This window comes from Festucalex cinctus, chromosome 5, assembly GCF_051991245.1.
Source record: "Festucalex cinctus isolate MCC-2025b chromosome 5, RoL_Fcin_1.0, whole genome shotgun sequence".
NCBI lineage: Eukaryota > Metazoa > Chordata > Actinopteri > Syngnathiformes > Syngnathidae > Festucalex > Festucalex cinctus.
Window position 1 is genome coordinate 20845250 of NC_135415.1, and position 21746 is coordinate 20866995.

At 42.0% G+C, this 21746-nt stretch overlaps 1 protein-coding gene across 6 annotated transcripts; it reads left to right on the plus strand.

Annotated features, from left to right (window-relative positions):
• Positions 1–406: 406 nt before the first annotated feature.
• Positions 407–21106, plus strand: atxn2 (ataxin 2). Of its 6 annotated transcripts, none has more exons than XM_077521615.1 (26): positions 409–1027; positions 4358–4388; positions 4709–4768; positions 5113–5184; positions 5498–5648; positions 6288–6302; positions 8531–8685; positions 8785–8876; positions 9488–9676; positions 9751–9917; positions 12779–13027; positions 13871–14056; positions 14369–14542; positions 14611–14712; positions 15632–15702; positions 15776–16101; positions 16186–16249; positions 17106–17252; positions 17472–17489; positions 17938–18010; positions 18105–18298; positions 19515–19632; positions 19708–19899; positions 19986–20197; positions 20265–20442; positions 20513–21106. In XM_077521615.1, exons 1-26 carry the CDS (start codon positions 933–935, stop codon positions 20539–20541), a joined length of 3360 nt encoding a protein of 1119 aa, XP_077377741.1. In that variant the 5' UTR covers positions 409–932; the 3' UTR covers positions 20542–21106. The 6 variants fall into 6 exon arrangements, with proteins under 6 accessions (XP_077377740.1, XP_077377741.1, XP_077377743.1 ...); XM_077521617.1 differs by having other exon boundaries at positions 8561–8685; XM_077521619.1 differs by lacking the exon at positions 6288–6302 and having other exon boundaries at positions 8561–8685.
• Positions 21107–21746: the final 640 nt, after the last annotated feature.

A 21746-nucleotide genomic window follows, 5' to 3' on the forward strand; every position in this document is an offset into this window, starting at 1 on the left:
TAAATAGTGCGTTTACATTATTCACCATTTCCTACGAATGTCCACGCGAGGGAGACAAGATACAGTCGTAGTAATCGCAGTCTTCTTCTTCTTTCGGCTGATATGGACTTATTCATGTGTAGCTAGTACTATGCTAATGTACAATCTAATTATAATGTATTTAATGTTTAATAAAAGGTGACTCCACACGTGTATGTAATGTGTTAAGGTACAATAGCAGCGCATGTGTATGCGGTGTGTTCGCCGGCTCACGTGGATGCCGCAACACAGGCTTGGAGGACTTCCTGAAAATAGTCCCATAAACTTGCGCTTTTGTTTCAAATACACAAGTACGACCGTGTTTGTTTCATTTAAACGTGTCTTTAACGACCTTTTCACCATAGCCATGCATTGCCATAAAACGTGGTACGGTTAATTTTCTGTTGTTGTGGACGCTAAGTGTCGTTACGCACGTCAAATATCCCTCCGCCATTTTTTGTCGCCTTTCAGACTGTTTTGGTCTTTTCGATGTTAGCAACGGAAACAGCCCGAGACAGCACTAAAAATCAAATTTCCGATTACAAAATAATTTCGTTTGGATTAACGCAGCACGTTGGCAAGAGGTTCAACGCCCGTATTTATTTCAGTAGAGCCGTTTTCACGTGTTGTCTTTTTAAAGTCGTATTTTTCCCTCTTTTAAAAGCAATTGTACAGATTGCTAATTGGGCTAGCCTAGCCCCGCTAGCTTGTTAGCATAGCATCTTCCTTCAAAATTGAGGCACGTTGACATTAGCCTGCTAGCCACCAGAGCTTGGGACTGTGCTAACAGCGGCGGCTAACTGTCACACAACCAACCACACTAAACACACACAACAGCTGTCTCGTCGTCGTCATCGAGAGAATTTGTTGTGCGAAGCTGGTCATTTTAAGACGCCGTCTTTTATGGGATCGCCATGTCAATGAAGGCCGGTGGAAATCGCAGCAAGCCCGGCGGTGGCAACGCCGCTGGTGCCGGAGGAAGCGGCGGGGGACGACAGAATCTGGGCAGGTCGGTGCAAATTTGAGTCCGTCAACGTAGCGACGAAATACAACGACGCTTTGGCGTACTATGGTCCGTTTCACGGACGTGTTAACATTTCGCTATCAGCGGTGTCGTTTTTAAGAGATGACATGCCTTGTGCTCGTTTTTTTGGGGTGACAGGAGTGTGAGGGCCTTGCGACGTGTTGGTCACCCAGGGAGCGACCGAGCTAGCGCGGCCTGTCCGCTTGCCCCTCATTGCACGTTAACGTCACCATTTCCACATTAATCATGTGTTTTCAACCCGTTTTCCTCCCCAGGATATTTGTTTTAAAACCGTTAATTAACGTCGGTTTCGTTTGGGTTAATAGTAGATTTTTTTTTTTTTTGCAGCGAGTAACAACGCGCTGGCCTTGGTAACGCTAATCAGATGTACCTGAACGCACCATTTGACCGATTACTGCCGTTAACATTCATGTCAAGCGATGGCAAATTCTAATTTTTCGCTCAAATCGACCAACTAGGGCGTAGGGGCGTGTGTGAGGGCGAAGAAATGGTCGCGTAAGCTGTCTGCCAACCTTGACGTCGCCCCGTTCATGTTAAATAATGTCCTTCAAAGTGTGACTTTTAAACGCGATGCCCGAATGATCAGGTGATCGCATAGCTGTCAGCGAAATACATTCTTTTTAAGCTCGACTTCTTATTCACTCGCTCACCGGCACAGTACAGCACGCCCTGTTTGTTCACTGCGTAGCTTTTCCATTGAGGCCGTCTTTTTATGTATTTATTTTTGTTACATTTAAACGCACATTACAGAGTAGGAAGCTATTTATTCCATTTGTGCATCGATAGGAGATTTATACGAGCCGAGAGTGGAAAGGAAGCTTAATTTTCCCTTTCAAAATGTTTAATGATATCTAATTTCTATTGATTAATACTGAAGGCGAGTGAGCTGCATGTGATTGCATACCTTGGCCACCTTCCAGACGCCGAGCAAGGTGCATTCTAGGACATGTTAAATGAATAAGGTGCATTTTTGCATGTGACTACAATATAAAGAATCAGTTTAAGTGTAGTTCACTAGAAGAATAAGGTGCATTTGAGGACACACTCAGTGACTGCTGGCGTAGTCTAGGACGACACAATAAGAAGTCATTGCATTTTACACGGGTGTGGTGCATTCCAGGACATGAGAAATGAATAAGGTGTACAATATTCTAGGCTGCAATTATAGTAATAAAGTGCATTTCACCAGAATAATAATTTGCATTTGAGGATGCTCAGTTAAGGTCACGTCCTGAACTGGACTGTAAGAATGCAGTGTATTTTACATGAAGATTTAGTTGAATTTGAGAACATGCACGGTGAGTAAGGTGCATTCTAGTGTTACTACACTGTAAGAGAAAGGTCCGTTTTGGACGTGACTATTAAAATATGTTTTGTATTTACAATGATTCTTAAAGTATGGTTGGTTCGATTCGATTCACGACACACAACGATTTTTGATTCATTTGAGGAATTTCAGACAGTCAAAAGTACCAGTGCTGCAAATAGTAGAAACTTCTTGCTGTAATTTAATGCATTAGTAAAAATATGAATATTTACATTAAGAATTACAGTTACATTAATACTCTGTTTTATTTAACATGGCCTTATAAAAACAATAAATATTTAAATCAATTACAACCGCAGTACAGGCTGTGTAAAATAAAAAATAAATAAAAAAAAAAAGGGGACAAAAACACTGACACGACATTCACGTTGTTGTGCAAATGTTCCAGTGGTGGTTGAGGGGAGGGGGTGGGTCGGTAGATGATCGATACTGGCTTCCTCCGTGTGTAAGTGGCTCGGAAGCATTTGTTTGTGTGTGTTAGATGTGTCGTGAATGTTGGGGGCGGGGGCGATATATCGATACATGGTTTTATGTATCGATATTGGGATATGAAAAGGCGTATCGATACGATATCGACGATATATCGATATTTTGAACCCAGCCCTAGTGTCTTGGGCTTTACCTTAGAGATAGGGTGAGAAGCTCGGTCATCCACGAGGGACTCACGAGCCGCTGGTCCTCCGCGTTGAGAGGAGAGGCGCAAGCTGAGGTGGCTTTGGCATCTCGTTCGGATGCCTCCTGGACGCCTCCCTGGAGAGGTGTTCTGGGCAGGTCCTACCGGCAGGCCCCCCCGGGGATGACCCAGGACACGCTGGAGAGACTGTCTCTCGCGTGGCCTTGGAATGCCTTGGGACCCCGCCGGAAGAGCTCGATTAAGTGGCTGGGGAGAGGGAAGTCTGGGTTTCACTGCTCAAGCTTCTGCCCCCACGACCTGACCCCGGATAAACGATAGAGGATGGATTGATGGATGGTATCTTTTTAGTAATAAAAATGGCACATTGTCAGTAGTAAGCACATCTGCCTCACTCTTCTGAGATTTTCGTTCAAATTTGGGCTCACGACTTTCTATTTTGAGTTAAGTTTGCCTGTTTTTCCTATACCTGTATTGTTATCCCCTCCCCCCAACCACCAGGGATGTCTGATACAACCTTTTTTCACGCTGACACTCGTACTCGACTCTTGAGTACTCACAATTATCAATATCAACCAACTGATACCACTAATACTTTTGATACATAAAATTTCTGTTGAACTAGTCACAGGTTAAGAAATATGTATGCATGCCAATATAGCATTTTAAGATATAGCATTTCTTAAGATTTCATTAAATCAATGCCAATGTTCTATCGTTTTTCCAATTGGTCATAAAATACATATTTTGTATAGAATAAAGAGTAAAATTAATTTAAAAAAATAAATGAAATTAAACACAACTATCCACTCCAGTGGCGAGAAAAGTCCCAATCCAAATACCTTCTCTTCATGGAATATTTTGAAATGCAAAGAATTAAGACAGTTGAATCTCAGAAAATGGACGGATGAACAAACTGATAACGTTGCTTCAAGTAATATGCTGGAATACTTATTATTTAACCACCATAGCAACAAAAGTTTGTCTACTACTTTGAACGCGTTTGTTTTTGTGTAAGGGTCTTATTAACTAAATAAAGTGTGTTCATCACATTAAACCTTACCTGTAATCTTAATTTAGATACGTGACTCAAAAAGGGTTGTGGGAAATTTGAGCTGCCGTGTTGCATTCATGTACTGCATGCTGTTACGAGAACTGGATTAATTAAATTTGTGTGCGCGTGTGTGGTCTACACTGTTTAATCTTGGTTAGTATTCTACCATACATGTCTGTTGTGGAATTTCTCTCCACTAACGGGAACACTTTGATCACTTCATTTTTGCTTGTAAAAACATAAGAGGGAACGTTTGTCATCTGTCTCATCTTTATTTTACAGGGGAAGACACAGTGGTAAAGGTCCTGCAGCAGTAAGTAGCCTGTTTGTAAACTTTGATTTATGCAAGTTTGTGTGTACGCTACTAAGTCTTTTTGTGCAGCTAGCTATTTGAATGTAGCCTGTTTTCCTACTAATGAGTCCAACATGGTTGGGCAAAGCATGAAAACATGATTCATCAGATTGACTATAAAGTAAACAATAGAACACAAAACTATCATCGTGCTGCAAGTTAAGTGACACGTAACTACTACTGCACTTCCTGTAATTACACATAATAAAAGCATTTTTTGTGTGTGTGTTTGAACAAATTAATGGCATTTAAGTAAATAGCAACGTGTATTTCCTATTCAGGTTATTTTCAATGGAGTGTATGCAAACATGAGGATGGTCCACGTCTTGACATCGGTTGTGGTATGTTCACTGTCAAGATAACCACATGCACTCGGCAGAATTGTGTGTAACCTTGACACTGCAGTAAAGCCAGCAGTACAAGATAACATTATGTGACTCATGATTACTGTAAATGACTTAGTCAAGCTGTAGTTTCCTCAAAATGTCCACACTGCAACAAACAAAGCCCGGGCGATTTGCTTAGGCAGCTACTTGCTTAAACAAAACGCACTGATCAGTCATCAGGGTGTTTCGCAGCAGATGGTTTCTGAACATGACGTTAGAGCGTGTGAATTGACTTTGACAATTCAGTGTGTGTGTGTGAATGAATGTTCCCCAAGTGAAAACATGAATGATGATTACAGGGGACCAAGTGTGAACTGAAGGTGAAAAATGGAGCCGTCTATGAAGGAGTGTTCAAGACTTACGGTCCAGAGGTAAGATGGCAGTATATTTAGTTCAGGCTCACTTCAGAGGTGATGCTGACAGAGTCCACTCCTTTCAGCCTGCCCTTTTTTGGATAAGAGATACATGGCCCTTCATCTTCCCTTTTAGGATGCCACTTTACTCAGGGCAAACCCAGTGAGGACAGTTTGTTTTCAACAAATGAAATGCCAAACCCAAACAATTGCAAAAGTTTCTGCCTTTTTTATTTACTGGTGAAAGAAGAGTCTACAACAATGATTCTTGATGTCGAAATGTAGCTTAGAGTGTTTTTTTTGGGGGGACGTGGGGTATGTTTTTCCCCAGTGCGACCTGGTGTTGGATGCAGCCCACAGGAAAAGCCCAGAACCAAATGTGGGCCCCAAGAAAGAGGACATTGTGGAGAGCATCGTCTTCAAGGCTTCTGATGTTGTCGCTGTGTCCTTCAAAGACGTTGACCTCAACTTTGCCAGGAAAGGTATGCAACATAAACTTGACTCATCAGCGTTATTAATCTTATACGTACGCGCAGCCTTGTCGAGAGAACCCATGAAGCATTCACAATGTGAGAATGCGACTTTGTCACCTTGAATTCACTCACAAATAAACACGACTGAGTGAATCACTGCATACACACGACTGTATTGATCAGTGTGTATTAACTACCAAGTAGGGACTCTGTCATGTGTCTGCTCTGAGAGGCTGCTCGTTGAAGACTAATGCAACCCATTGATTGGTCCGAAGCCCTTGTGCAACGAGGGCACTCAATAATGACTGAATGATGCCGTCTAATTCATCTTGACCTATGAAATTCTCTTTTGAGAAATGACTGTGCCAGGCTTTTGCTGGAAATGAACATGTGCTACAGTGTGGTGTATGTTGGGGGACTGATTATGATGCAGTATTTCTTAATGTGTTGGTTTCTACAATCATTTCTAACATTGTTGCTAATATCATAGATATTTTTTAATTTAAGTTCCTGTAAAAAAGAAATGCATTTAGTTATGCAAAGCATATGATACTGTGTTGTGTATGTAGACAGTTGTTCACCATTCTGTCATTCTGTCAGTCCATCTTATGACTCTTTGTCACCTGTCTTTGCTCTCCCATGGTCTAGTTTCCTCAGACACAGGTAATATATTTGTTTTATCCTCTCCACTTCTGTCCCCGCCAACTTTCTCTACTTAAAAGTTAAACCTGTTTGAATCGCTTGTGCTGCTGCTCATGCCCTGTATGGTGATTCTTTCAAGGTTTCTGCTGCTTCATCTTGCGGCTTTAATACTAAGAATCAAAAACAGTGGAACCTCCAACGGCAATTTCCCATCACAATAAAATAGCATCATTTCCATGCTGTAGAGCACATCTGAATATGATGATTAAGTCACACTCCCTAAATTTAAAGAAGAAAAAGATTTTCTACAATTCTCCAAATTGGAGCATGGGATATTTACACAGATTTTTTTTTAAACTATTAATGAATGCACCATGTAAATCGTCCTTCAAAAGCCAGATTGTCCTCTCTACTTTTGTATTATACGGTTCCCCGATTTGCTGGCATCCATGCTCAAAAGGGTTATGCATTATCCACAGAGTAATTTGATGGATTGGGATTTTGTGTCTTCAGACATGTTTTTATTTGTGTAAAGAAAGACATCTTACCATGCTAACAGTTTTGGCGGTCATAAATTTTACTGCTCAAAAAGCATTGTGACGGCCTGTGAGTGGATTTGTCCCAACAATGAGTAGGTATAAGGAACAAGGAAACGACCGTAAATATAAACAAACATGTCTTATCTGAAGTAATGTTTTATATATTAATGGGTTGCCCAGACTGTGATAAATGTTTTCCAAAACAGGTTCCATCACAGCCATTTTATCATGCTCTCAGACCAAACACACTCTGTAAACACTGATCAACATGTATCTGTGTTTTTGATGACGTCACGTGAAAAAGACTTGGCCACAAATCAAGCCGCTCCTCGCTTGCTTGCATGTTATATTCTGCAGCTGTCATTGCGTTATGATATGAGACCAACCAACCCCTCTGAGAAATGGGACACCCTATATCATCGTCAGATAATTGTGGGGACACACCTTAGCGCTCGTGAACACGCACAACATAAACACCGATGAAAATGTTGGCAGCGTGAAGCTTAGCTGTTTTTTGGATGATAATTTGTGGTATATTTACAGTGTAAACTATTTATTTGGAAAGTTAGAAATATTTTGTGGGCAGGTGGGAAGTACTCGTATTTTTGCTATCCATGGCAGGGCTCGGTCCTTGGTTGATGTATCATCAGTTATTTGTTATAAAAGTTCAAGTAGAACGTGACGTTTTTCAGTGTTACCTACGTAACAGTTGAAGTTGCTGTGTTAGAATTAGTTCTTAACACTCGTTTTATAAAGGTTTTTCTGGAATGGCTTCTTTCCATTTTTATTATCGAAATTTGAATAAGACGTTCAAGGTGACCAGTATCCAAGAGCAATTTCTGTTTAACTTAAGAGGTTCCACTGTAGCTGATTTTTATGTTGCTTTCAGCGGAAGATCCAGTTTCCACCATAAAGCGTTTTTCTGTAGAGTCTTGCAAAAGGTTGAACATCAGTGCAGGTTAGACGTTGTACTCATGCCATCATGTTTCCATCTAGAATTTAATATTTTAGTTGGAGTTGTAGTTCAAAAATACAAAGCTGACCATGCAACATTTCATAAATGAAAACAGTCCCAACTGGCATAGCAAAGCAACCATTTTAATTTCCATTGAAAGCAACAGGTTGTAAACTCACTTTTAGAATATGAAAAAATTAAAATTGCTCACTCGCAATTGGATTCAAAATGTCACTTTTCAGTGACAAAAAAACAAAAAAAAAAAAAACACACACCTTATTGACTGCAGTCTAAAGCATGCTTGCTTCGCCTCACCCCCATCCTTTGTGTGCAAATTGTGTTTCCATGTTGGACAGCAGTCATAGAACACATTGGCCAGCTCTGCTAACTTAACTCAGACTAATTATAGTGCCGATGTAAGTAATGTAGCTGATGTGCATTATTTTTTCCATTGGTGGTAGCTGTGTTTACCATGCATATCCTTCTTCAACATGTTGCATTGATCAACTGATCAGTTTATTAATTGTGGCAATGCAATGAATAGTTATTTGCCTCAACGATAAGACTAGCACAGATTGGGTTACATTACAAACACCAGTTCAGTAGACCTTTATTTTGGTATAGAATGATGTTATTTTTGTTAATGGTTGCAAGTAGTTGCAATTTTATTCCCCCCTAGAAAAACTTGAAGGCATGCGTGCTTTGGTGCATAAGCGGTAAGCGTGCGGTTTCCCTGCTCGTTTGTGTCTGTGCAGAGCATAAAGGTGTCTCCTTGCGTGTCTCAGATACCTTCACAGACTCCGCAGTGAGTGGCAGGATTAATGGCGAGCACAAAGAGAAAGATCTCGAGCCGTGGGATGGCGGAGAGACCCACAATTCTGACAGCCTCGAGTCGCTGGATACTGATGTGGTGGGGAAACGAGATGCAAAGCCACAACAAACACAGATCGAGGCATGACTTTTTCCAATGTGTAGAACATACAAATTAACATGTTCTTTATTGTTATAGTCAAATGGGTGGGACCCCAATGACATGTTCAAGTACAACGAGGAGAAGTACGGTGTCTTGTCTACATATGACAGCAGCCTGTCCACATATACGTAAGAATAACTTAGTGTTTATGTACGTCTTGTTAACGCTACCGCCCCCCCACCCCCCCCCCTTTTTTTGTTTTTTTTTCTTTTAATCTTCAAATTTTATGAAATTATTTTTTATGTTGAAATAATAATTTAAGTCACTTAATAGTTGAGTTTCAGCTTATATGAATATATACAGTATATACAGAATACACAAAGGATGCCTCAAATAACAGTCTGCAAAAAAATGGCCACATTACATTATCAAATCCTTGATATTTTTTTTTCTAAAATTGTTTAATAAAATGTTTTTATTATTAATATATTGTAATATTTGTATTTTTAATTTATTGCAAATGATGAAACAGATTAGTGAAAAAAAACACTTTTTATTTTACAAATTAATTGGTTAATTTTGTAAATGACAAAAATGAGAATTATTTCAGTAATTTTTACATACATATTTTAACTAGAGATGAGCGAATACTAAAAGCAGGTGTATGTCATGGTATTTCTACTTCTGAGTGCAAGTTTGGTGAAATTAGCAGTGTTTTTACTATTCCAGATAACTAACAATCGAGCAACACAGTAACTATGAGTCTACATCTGTATTCTAACCTGACCTTGCTTCCCAGTGTCCCCCTTGAGCGTGACAACTCCGAGGAGTTCCTGAAGAGGGAAGCGCGGGCCGCCCAGCTGGCCGAGGAGATAGAAGCCAGCTCCACGTACAAGGCCCGCGTGGCCCTCGAGAACGACGAGCGCTCAGAGGAGGAGAAATTCACCGCGGTGGTGAGAGGTGAACGAGAGATGCACACATTGAGCAGGTGATACTTGGTTCACACGGTGACAGCTCCACTGGGCCGAAGCAGCATCGTATTGATTGTGTGTCTGCGTGTAGGGAGAACAAATACATTCCCCCGGGCCAGAGAAACAGGGAGGCCATGTCATGGGGGCCCGGACGTCAGAATTCCCCACGTCTGACTCCGAACTCAGCTGGGCCTTCGGCTCCTCGTGCGGGACTGCATGACTACAATCCAGGGGGCGACCAGAGGGTGGTGAACGGAGGTACGGATGGTCCAGCTCACACACACCTGTGAAGCTTTGTGTTCCCTTACACCCGACATTTTCACTCGAAAATGGTTACGCATTTTCAGGTCAGCTGTTACCAACTGTTTTTCCCATCTTCCTTAGTAATATAAGTTTGTCATAGAAAATTAAAATGAATAAAATAAAAAATTGTTAACCCTTTAAATGAATGATTTATTACTTTTTTTGCTATCATTCGCCATGCAGTGGGTCCTGGGTTTAGAACAGTCTGACATACAAGTTTCACCGGTACAAACATCACACAATGAACTAGTTTGCAACGAGGCGTAAAAATACGACATCACAAGAGGGCATACTCTATTACCACCACACTTAGTTTTCCATTTAAGTGTTTCACATTTATGACGTAGTTTTGCTAATCATATAAATGTTGACTGTAATGATGACATTTCAATGTTAGTCAGCGAGTAGCGAACTAGTTTCCACAGTGGCGTAAGAAAGCATCTTTACGCAACCCAAGAAGACACACTGTCACAATTGTCAATTTTTATTTTGATATTTATTCTCTAGAAGTTTTTTTTTTTTTTTTTTTTTTTTTAACAAAAAATAGCTAATTTCAGGGTTGAACCACTCCCGAATTTTTTTTTTTTTTTTTTTTGTAGTCGAGGATATGGCTGAGCAATTAGGAAAAAATAATCACAATTATTTTTGATTGATATTTAAATTACAATTAATAAAGTGATTATTTGTCAATTTCAAAGCTTTGTGTTTATTCAACTACTAAAACTCATCCATAGCTTCATATCCGTTCATCCCTGCACGTTGAACACTTTATTCTTCAACATTCTATTCTTTTTGTCCGTTAAAAAAATGCCCTTGTAAATGGCATGTGAAATGTAAGCCTCTTGCATTTTCACTCTATAACACCTTTGCTGCGGGCGGCACGGTGAATGAGTGGTTAGCACGTCCGCCTCCCAGTTCTGAGGACTTGGGTTCGAGTCCAGGCTCCGGCCTTCCTGGGTGGAGTTTGCATGTTCTCCCCATGCCCGCGTGGGTCTTCTCCGGGTACTCCGGTCTCCTCCCACATTCCAACGACATGATGGCAGGTTAATTGGTCGCTCCGAATTGTCCCTTGCTGTGCTTGTGAGTGTGGATGGTTGTTCCTCTCTGTGTGCCCTGCGATTGGCTGGCAACCAGTCCGGGGTGTCCCCCGCCTACTGCCCAAAGCCAGCTGAGATAGGCGCCAGCACCCCCTGCGACCCTTGTGAGGAATAGGCGGTCAAGAAAATGGATGGATGGATAACACCTTTGCTGCCTTGCATTTTAGCACTCATTCTAACCGTGAATAAGCATCTCAAGCATGCTCATGGATGGCAGAATCTCATACACATCGTGTTAATCGTTTATCTTCAATTATAATGTTTTCAAGGATTTGAGAAGATAAAAATTGAAATCACGATTACATTTTGATTAATTACCCAGCCGTGATGAATCAGTGACATCCTCTTTGAATTCTGAACGAGTTCTTGGTGACGTTAACTGTTCATTTTCACAATAAATTTGTCATTTTTGAAGAAGAGCGTTTGCTGAATTCACTGACAGCCGACTTGACATGTCAGATTGGTGTTCATAGCACTTGTGCCTTTGTTATATATGAGGATGGACTTGCATATTTTAAGTAGGGATGCAAGATAATTCTATTTTCAACCAATACCAATAATTTAGAAAGTGTCGATAACCGATAAGCCGATAATTGTTTGCAAAATTTTCAGTAGTTAGGCGAGAGGAATAAAACGATTTGTCTTTTGGGTTTCTTTATATTTAAAGCTTGAAATATGCACAAGTCTTACAGAGCAGTCTACAAGAAATGATCTGTGCGAGTGTGCACAGTAAATTATCATGGGAAGATTTGCAGCCTGGTTAGGTTTTGGGAGGAGAAAAGGAGGGTCAGTTCAACAGGCAAGCAAGCAGTCTGTTCCGAGCAGACATCAATCAAGGTCACTTTGATATTGCTTCATGTACAAGAAGTGAAAAGCCCATTGTTATAGAAAATACAGGTGTACGTGTTAAATAGTATTTCCATAACAGGACAGTAAAGAAAGCCCAATCTTCTGCGAGGTCACACACCTTATGACAGCACAAATATATGACAATACCATAGGAGACGGGAGGGGTTGAGGAATTGGGCAAAACTTGAGACACAACCACAACAGATGGACCAATGTGGCATGTTTATTATTATCGGTGGATTTCTGGTTTATCTGTATGACATCTAGTTGGTCGAGAATTGCTGATAATTATCGGCGGATTTCTTTATCTGGTTTATCTGCATGATGTCAAATTGGTTGATAATTGCCGATAATTATCGGCCACCAATGTTATCATGCATCCCGAATTTTATGCAAGTGAACATCCCAGGTCTCATTTTTAGCAAAACATTTTACCATGCTTGAGGCACCGCAACTAATTTGCTCCAACTACTAGTTGTATTCAACAAAGATGTCCATGGTGTTAATGCCAAAAAACGTGGTGACGGTTCAACCCTACTGTATTTGTAAATTTACTACTACATTAGTGTAGGTTAGTGATAGAGTCCACCATGTTCTAACTCATGTATATATTCGATTAGGTCCCAATTGTCAGTAGGTATGTTATAACTAATCTTGTTTATTCCATCAGTGGTACATTTTGCCGTGTGCAGACTACGTTTTTTTTTTTTGTGCTGCAGATCTATTTTAGGAAGGCCCTTATTATTTTTCGTTTCTATTTTTCAAAGCTTTGTTGCACGCGCCCTTATGTTCTCGCTGTACTCTTCTTTTCCCTTGTGAATTGCTCATCGTAGTTTATCATCCTTGATCATTTGCCCTTCCCTCTTTTAGGTTCATCCCATTGGCCCTCACCCTGTCCATCTCCTTCCTCCCGCCCCCTTCCTCGCTACCAGTCTGGCCCCTCCTCCCTGCCTCCTCGGGCCACCACGCCCACCAGGCCACCTTCGAGGCCCCCCTCTCGACCTTCCAGGCCTCCCTCTCATTCATCCTTTTCCTCCCCTTCCTCCTCCTCGTCCCCCTTTCCCCTCCACGGGCCTTCGTCGCCGGCCTCCACTCTGCCCAAACGCATGTCTTCAGAAGGTACCCACACCAGTGTGGCGTAGACCTGGGCAAAGGCATGAGTTGAAGGTGGATGGATTGGTCTTAACCACAGAGTGACGCTTAACATGTCCTAAAAGTTTAATAACTGCTTTCAAAAGTAAATTTGCCCAGGTCTCGTGTGGAACGACAATGTAAGATGAAGTTAGTGATTTGGAACTTGTTAGGAATTTCTGAAAGCACAAGACACAAGCAACACTTCACCTAAATGACCCATTAAACCACTTGGAAGGTGATCTTCTAGATAGATGGTGTTTCATTTAAGAACAATGGGAAAAAGAAAAAAAAAAGTATTCCTTTGGTGCACTTAATTGTTTATTTTAAAATGTATAATAATGGATGCTTTCCCCATATGAATGCTTGGCACATGGGATCTGATGCATCTGTAATGTCAAATCAATGCAGCGAGCAAAATTGAATTTCTGGCATCATTTGTAAATAAATAAATGATTATTTCCTAAAGTTGCAAATAAAAGCCTTTGTCTATGAGCCCCTGGAACATGTTCCATGTTATCTATCAAATGGGGATTTGCCAGTGTGACTGGTTTGTGAATTTATTTTCTGCCCCAGTTCTGTCAGTATTTTGCATTGAGGGGTCACCAGTTCATAAGCTGCTTGTTGGTGAATCTTTTTCAACACCATCTCACCTTTTCCCCTCCCATGTTCCCCTCTCTCTTCACTTGGCTGCGGTTTCAGATGTTTGCCATGTTTGTGTGTGTGTGTGTGTGATTCAATCACTTCTCAGCTACTAACAAGCATGTGGTTTGACCGCAGCTTGACTCTTGACCTCTTCTCTCAAATGCTTTTTGCCTTCTGTCCTTGTAGGTCCGCCACGGATGTCTCCGAAATCTCAGAGGACACCCCGAGCTCACCGAGTGCCCCCCAGCAGGACCACAGGGATGCCACCAGGGGTCGATCTCATTTCTCACAATGCGCCCGGAGAAATCCCGGTGACTCCGTCCAACAGAGGCAACTCTTCAGGAGGAACCTGGTCTTCTGTCGTTAGTGGAGGTATCAATGAATGTTGATTTCATCTCAGGGTTCATTCTAGGTCGCAACATTTCCTAAACCTTCTCTACTTTTTTTCCTTGTCATAAGGACATTTTCAACATGTTGAAAATGCGTTGTATTCTCATGCTGTTCTGGAACGTGTAATGCAAAAGTGGCTTAAGTAAAACTATCCATGTTTAACATGTTACAGATTTATGTGTGTACCTGCCCCGGTCGTCGATTTTTATTTTTTTTTTAAATTTTATTTTATTTTTTTAAACACTGATTAAACTTAAATGTGGACATAACCGAAAAATGTCTTTTCCTCCTCAGCTCACAGACCTCGCTCCCCGCGTCAGAACAATATGGGAGGAGCTTCCTCTTCCTCCGTTTCTCTGCCTCAGACCGGAACTGTTCCGGCGGAGTCTTTTGCTGGACCGATGTCCGCTTCCTCCCCGACTGCTCCGAGCCCCGGCCCGAACATGGTAGCCTCTCTGTCAGGAGATGGTAAGGTCCCGAGTGAAGTAACTGTCACAACTGCTTCATCACATATTTAACGTGTGATTGTATTACAGTGAAAGAAAGTCGTGTCCAGGAGACGAGACAAACATCCCCCAAAACCAACAAAGACGGCATGAAGGACAGTTCTTCCAGTATCAATAGACCTGTGTGTAAAGGTAGTCCAAAGTCTTGTCAGCCTTTTTAAACGAAAGTTATCAATGTAACTACGGTTCTATGAGTCCCGGGCGACCGCCAGGTGGCGGTGCTGTAACCAGCACGGAATTCCCCATTTTGCGACAGCGGCATCGAGCAACAATAACAGAATATGTTCATTTACAAAATTAATTTCCTAGTTCCGTCTGACGTTGTCAAGACGCGATCGATGACCCTGCATACACAGAAGATCGGCCATCTTGGATCGCCAACTATGGCAACCAAACTAAAATACCTTTATTATATATATATATATATATATATATATATATATATATATATATATATATATATATATATATATATATATATATATATATGAGTGGAATTAGGGAAGGAGTACCGGCACTTGTTTTTTTTTTTTTTTTTCCCCCACTAAAGCTCTCCTGCCACCGTTACGGGGTTTCTCCACCTTCGACACCTCTTTGCTGTGTACAGCGTCAAGTCCAGGGTGCCTATGAGTTAAGTCAGCAGCTTTAGCGAAAGTCTTTTTGACTTGCTTTGTTTGCGACTTGCTGGTGAGGATACGGTTGATCGTATCCCGTCCTAGCTTGATTTGTTATCGGCTAGACCTGTGACTTTTGCACGACTTTACACAACTCTTCCCGGGGAGCACCAGCGCTAGTTTATGACGGCACATATGACCACGTACATGACTCTTTCATCGCGGTGTGATCGCTCGCTCCTCTTCACGGAGTCTGCTGCCATCGCTGCGCGGTGCTCCGTTTGATTCCGTTGGTGACGAGGCGATTTTGGATTTCTAGTTTTATGGATAACTCATGTGATTTCCAATTCCAACCATCTGAAATAAACCAATTTTGATTAATTGGTCTGAAAATGGTTGGGAAACTCTGCCCTAAATGTTCTTTCCTCTGCTGACAGGTCCCCCCTCCTTGGCACCCGACCACAGGAAACAAATAGACAATTTAAAGAAATTTAGTGAAGATTTTAGGGTGAGTGTCTTAAACTAATTTTATTTCTTTCTTTACACCTCCTTAAACTCTTTGTTGGTCCTTCGTTCTTCAGTTGCAGTCTAGCTCCAACCCGGATCCTGCCTTCGACCACATGGTCACTAAACCTCCAAGAGACTCCGCAGACAAGCCGACCGACCTCGCCTCCTTGGACAAAACCTCCTCAGCGGGCCCTGAAGGTGTTCCCACCCCATCCACGGGCGCCATCAACACCAGTAAGCCCGGTAGCCCCGCTGCGCTGTCCCCGTCTCCTTCAGGCCCGGACCAGAAGAGGGCTGCGGGGCTGGACGTGACGTCGCATGGGGTTCAGACGACGGCCGTGTCTACTTTTGGCCGGCCCAAGCATGAAGACAAGGAGGACAAGAAGGAGGCGGTGCAAGAGTGAGTGTGGTCATATGGAGGAGGCGGTCGGAACAGTTCAATCACGTCAATGATTATCTTTATCTGCTGCTTTCCTACATGCAGTCAAGTAAGAAAGTCCACCTTAAACCCCAACGCCAACGAGTTCAAGCCAAGGTTCAACACGCAGGTGAGAGCGCCGCCACCTCGACACCCAACTGTGGCCTGCTAAAAAAAATAAAACAAATAAAAAAATAAAGAAATAAAGAAAGGGAAAATTTAAAATTTGTTCATTAATTTTTGTTTGGTAGGGTGCATCTATATTTTTCCAATATAGATTATTGGGTACCTTAGATCAATAAACGTTTGGAGGGAGATATATGTTAACGTAATGTAACAATTAAAAAATACAATTCATTAACTATAAAATATTTTCACCAATTGAGATTTTAAATATGCCAGTATAATATATATTTATATGATTATTTAGTAGTATCATTTAATTTCACAATATAATATTCAATAATCATTGATACATTTTCATACATTCTTTAAAATTTTTCTAACTGACCTCTATTATAATATAAATACAAAATGAAATTCAGTTTTATAACCATTTGCATTTATCTATATAGGTTCAAATACATACTGTACATAGTTTTTTGTGAAATATTAAATAATATAATCATAAATGATCTACAGTACTTAAATATATAATGTATCGTAGTAAATTGGTATTTATAATTTATTTATATAATTTGCATTAGTATACAAAGCATTTTATAGTATTCAATTACGTATTCATACATTTTCATATGAAGGACTTTCAATATTTCAGTATAAAATGTAACGCATGCTCATAGTAATTTTTTTAATTTTTTTTCCCTTGAGGGAGTAATGTGACGTCTATTTGAGGTGCAGCTGTTAATACACGGCCAGCGATTAATTGTGGCCTGAGGTCTATCAGATCGGAGGCCATTATTTGAGAAAATGGACGGGCGTTTGTATCGGAATGCTTTCCCGTCTCATCCCGTGTCTGTTGGCAGCCCAAACCAGCCAACACCCCGACCCCACCGCGACCTCAGGGCCAGCCCAGCCCCTCCATCCTGGTGCAGCAGCCCCCCACTGTTTACGGCCAGCCGGTGTGCTTCCCGCAGATGTATCCTCTCACACCAGTTAGTCCTGGAGTACAGGTGAGGCCGCGCCATCTGTACTTTTCGCAGCTGACCCAGCCGGGTGTGACGACCTTGACATGAATGTTCCACCGCAGTGTCAATGCTGATGTATTTATTGATCTGGTGTTGCTTTAAGAACAACTTGGTGATCCAACATCAGACACATGTAAAGACACACTTTCCTTTTCTTCCCCCTGCTCCTCATCCTCTCTCTCTCTCTGTCTTTTGCTCCATTAGAAAAGCATAATATGGAAGGTTTGTGAATTTTTTTCCTAAAATTTCCATTTATTTTTTATCCTTTCATTTACATTTTTTGTCAAAGCCCAATGAGCTCTGAGATGTTTTGCTTGCTTGTCAACTTTAACTCATCCAGATGTTGGTTTGCCAACTTCTTATTGCAATTCATCTCTTTCAACTTTAATTTTCAAGCTGCTTAGAGTTTAATTTCTGCTGCAGTAATAAAAGTGCATGAGGTTTACTGACAGGGAGCTGTTTAAAAAAAAAAAAAAAAAAAAACGCACAAAAAGTAGAAAATGCATGCAAGTCCAGGTAAGATGAAGCCTACATTTAGACATGCTTGTGTCTTTTGTCTGTGAGTTAATATTTATTTTAGACTATTAATAGAAATGATGTCACGATTGAGTACAATCCACATGAAGAATTCCCTCCGTCTTGACTTGATTTCTTGATTTTTCCCGTGCAGTCCCCAGCGATGTACCAAGTCCAGATGCCGCACATGACTGTCAACCAGTCAAAACCGTACAGACCAGGTAAAGGTGAGAACAAGCTGATTTCTTCTCCTCGTCGCAACATCACCATCAAAGAGCTCAAATTAATGCCTGTCGGCATTGTCTTCTTTTGCTTGGCCAGTGCCCAGCATGACCCAGCAGAGGTCAGACCAGCACCACCCGCCGGGCACGCCCACCCTCATGCACCCGGCCACGGCGGCGGGGCCGCCCATCATCACGCAGAGTCCGGCCTACTCGGCCCAATACTTCACCTGCAGCCCGCAGCAGTTCACCAGTCAGCAGCTGGTCCAGCAGATGCCACACTACCAGTCTCAGGTTGGCAAACGGCAAACGTTATCATTTTTTTATTATTATTATTATTTTTTGCTATACATGCAATTAGGGGTGGGCATCTTTGACTATCGCACGATTCAATTTTGATTTTTGGGTCTGCGATTCGATTCAGAATCGCTTTTTTTTTTTTTTTTTTTTTTGATTGACAATGATTTCTGCTTCAATTTATAGATGTGCAAAGAATCGTCATGATCTACTGCAGTCTGGTTTGCAAGACAGATAACAAATGGAGACATTAAAATGTCTTGGAAAAAATATATAATTTTTGGAATTGTAAGGAAAATGCCTTTTTCCACAGTTGTGGACCACAACTGCTACTCTATGGAGCTAGCTATATATTTTAAGCTTTATTCTGCCCTCTCTGAGCAGACTGATGCTGTGGCACCTTGTTCCGTTCTCACTGACCATACAGAGTGGACTATTAAAGCAGTGACTTCTTACTTGTAGTTATTTGCATAACTCAACACAGTACAGTATGTTATTCCTGGCACACGCTCGATCTACCTCACTTTCTTTAGTATGTTCCCTCAATCAGTCCCCCAAGCAACATGAATTCTAACTAACAATACTATTGTTACAGTATCAAGCCGTTAACTGTTAAATCAAACACACAAAAGGAAGAAAATTACACCGTGCACACTTAAATGCAAATTCACTTTGTTTAGTTTGTTTCCCAAACGTCGCTAGCTCAAGGCTAACGCACAATGAAAAGCACTATTGGCTCGCTAATGCTAATTAACGCGCTACTCGCGGAACTTTTATCACCCAAAAGAACAGCTATTCATAAAAACAAAAACGCCTCAGGAATGCATACAGAGAAACATCTTAACATTACTCACCGGCATATGCTTTTCCTACGCTGAAGAAAAAAACAAAAACAAACCAAAAACTTGATCGTGACTTTTTTTCTTCTACTCTGTAATGTGGTTACAATTTCACAGTATCAGAACGAACGGAACCACACTGCCCTGAAGTGGCCAAATTGTGTACAACATGAACAGTGCTCCCAATAAAGGCACACACAAATCACGGCAAGACATTTTGAAATAATTTAAATAAAATTTATTTGAGATTGATTGATTTTTATATTAATTCTGAATTGTATTAAAGAGATTTTTTTTTTTTTGCCACACCCCTACTTGCAATATTGTGTTTTTCACCTCACCTCAAATCAATGTGAGCATTGTTTATGTTCCAGGCGCAACACATGTTCCCTGTGATGCAGGGCGGTGCCCGCATGATGGCGCCACACGGCCAGCCCGGCCTGGTGTCTTCCTCCGCCACCCAGTACCCAGAGCAGACGCACACCATGTATGGTAAGTCCCGCCCTTCGCCGCCTCCCACGATGCACCTCGGCGGCCGTGTCACGTCGCCCTCTTGTTATTTCTCAGTGTCTCCTGGCCCCATGCCCCAGCAGTACCCCCACCCCAGCGCCACCTTGCACCCCCACCCGCAGCACCCTCAGCCCTCCGCCACGCCCACAGGCCAAGGGCAGCAAGGTGGTCCGCCCCAGCACGGGGGCCCGCCCAACCACCCGGCCGCCAGCCCCGTGCAGCACCCGCAACATCCTCAGGCGGCAGCCGGTGACGACATTTCCGCCTCCCGGTGGCCCCTCGGCGCCCGCCCGCTCTGCTTAACGCCACTTTCTCCTTTTCATCTCGCTCCTCAGCCGCCGCCGCTGCCGCCCAGGCCCTCCACCTGGCTAACCAATCCCAGCAGCCCATGTACTCGGCTTTGGCCCCAACGCCGCCCTCCATGACGCCGGGGCCCAACCCGCAGTCGCCGCAGGCGTCCTTCCCGTCGGCCCAGCAGACCGTCTACATCCACCCGCAGCAGGTGCAGCACGGGTACAACCCTAACCACATGGCACACGTGCAGCAAGTAAGTGCAAAATAGTAAGAGGATGAATCCTCGTATGGAATTGGCGGCTCAAGTCTTTTGTGTGCAGGCGCACATGCAGTCGGGCATGGTGGCATCTCACCACGCGACAACCGCCCACCCGCCCATGATGCTGATGGCCACGCAGGGCCCGCCGGGCGGCCCGCAGGCCCCCATGGCGCAGACGGCCCTCAACCACATCCCCGTCTCTTCCACCACGGCCTTCTCCTACCTGGCGCATCCTCAAGGTAAACAGCAAAAGCTTTTTTTCTCTGCCGGTTGGTTCGTGTTGACTTTTGTGTCTGGTGGCTTTTGCAGTGCAGCCTCATCACCAGCAGCAGCTGTAGATGGCAGGTAGATGGCGCCAGAGAGCGGAAAGTTCATTCATGATGAGGATGAGGAGCCCGCCCTCCTTCCTCCATTCTCTTCCCCACCCCACCAGTTTCCCCATCCACTTCCCGCCCTCCTTCCTCGGACAAGGCAATAAGAGAATGTTAACAGGTTGATGCAGTGATTGATGAGTGTTTTAAGAGAAAACTAATCTATGATCGAAGAAGAATTAAACTGGAACTTTGTCTGCACCTTGTGTCAGGGTGAGGAAGAAAAAAAAAAAAAGAAGAAGAAAAGCAACCCATTTTCGGACAGTATTAATGTTACTGTTGTAATCGCTGATGCTGCTGCTACAAGACTACAAATGTCTAACCAAACTAAAAAAAACGGCCAGCGACAGGGAAAATACAACAAACATGAGTGTTTATTTATGAGGAAAAAAAAATGACAGTGATCACAACCCACCTCTCACCTGACCCTAATGTAACTTTTAAGTTAAAACTTTTACTTTGTAGATAATATAAATAATTTAAAAAATGAGCCAAAAAAACTACAAAATAAAAAAAAGTTTTAAAAACTGAACCGACTGCCGTGTGTTTCTTGCAAAAGGAATCTTTTTTTTTTTTTTTTTTTTTCACTACACAACTAGACCTTTAATAATAGCAACAAATAATTAATAGCAACTCTCCCCCAGCCACCCCCTTTCATTACATATTTGAACTTTATGTTAGTGTAAAATATAACCTAAATTAATCGTGAAGTTTGAGGGGTTTACCCCCAAATGAAAATCATTACTTCTCCAATTTTATCTGTGGTGTTCTTGAAATGTAAAATTACCACTATCACTTTTCTCTACCTTTTTTTTTTCTTGTGAAATTGCTTTATTTGCAATGATTTTTCCTCATCAAAATAAAACCTTTTCCTTCTTCCTTTTAATGTGCAGAATTCATATTTTGCTGCTCCATAAACTTTCTTTTGTGAGTTGACTTTTGGGAGAATTTTAATGCAAAAAAAAAAGAAGTCGTGAATTGTTGGCAAATGTTTTCAAAACTTTTCTTAATGACTGTGCATTTTTCTCTCAATCTTTTCCCGAGTAGAATTAGTCATTTAAGTATAATCTGTTAATTGTGACAACCTTAAAACCAGTGGCATAGCAACATTCTTCAGGGGCCCCAAGCAAGAAGGGATCGGGTGTCCCGGCAGACATTCGGAAGTATAACGT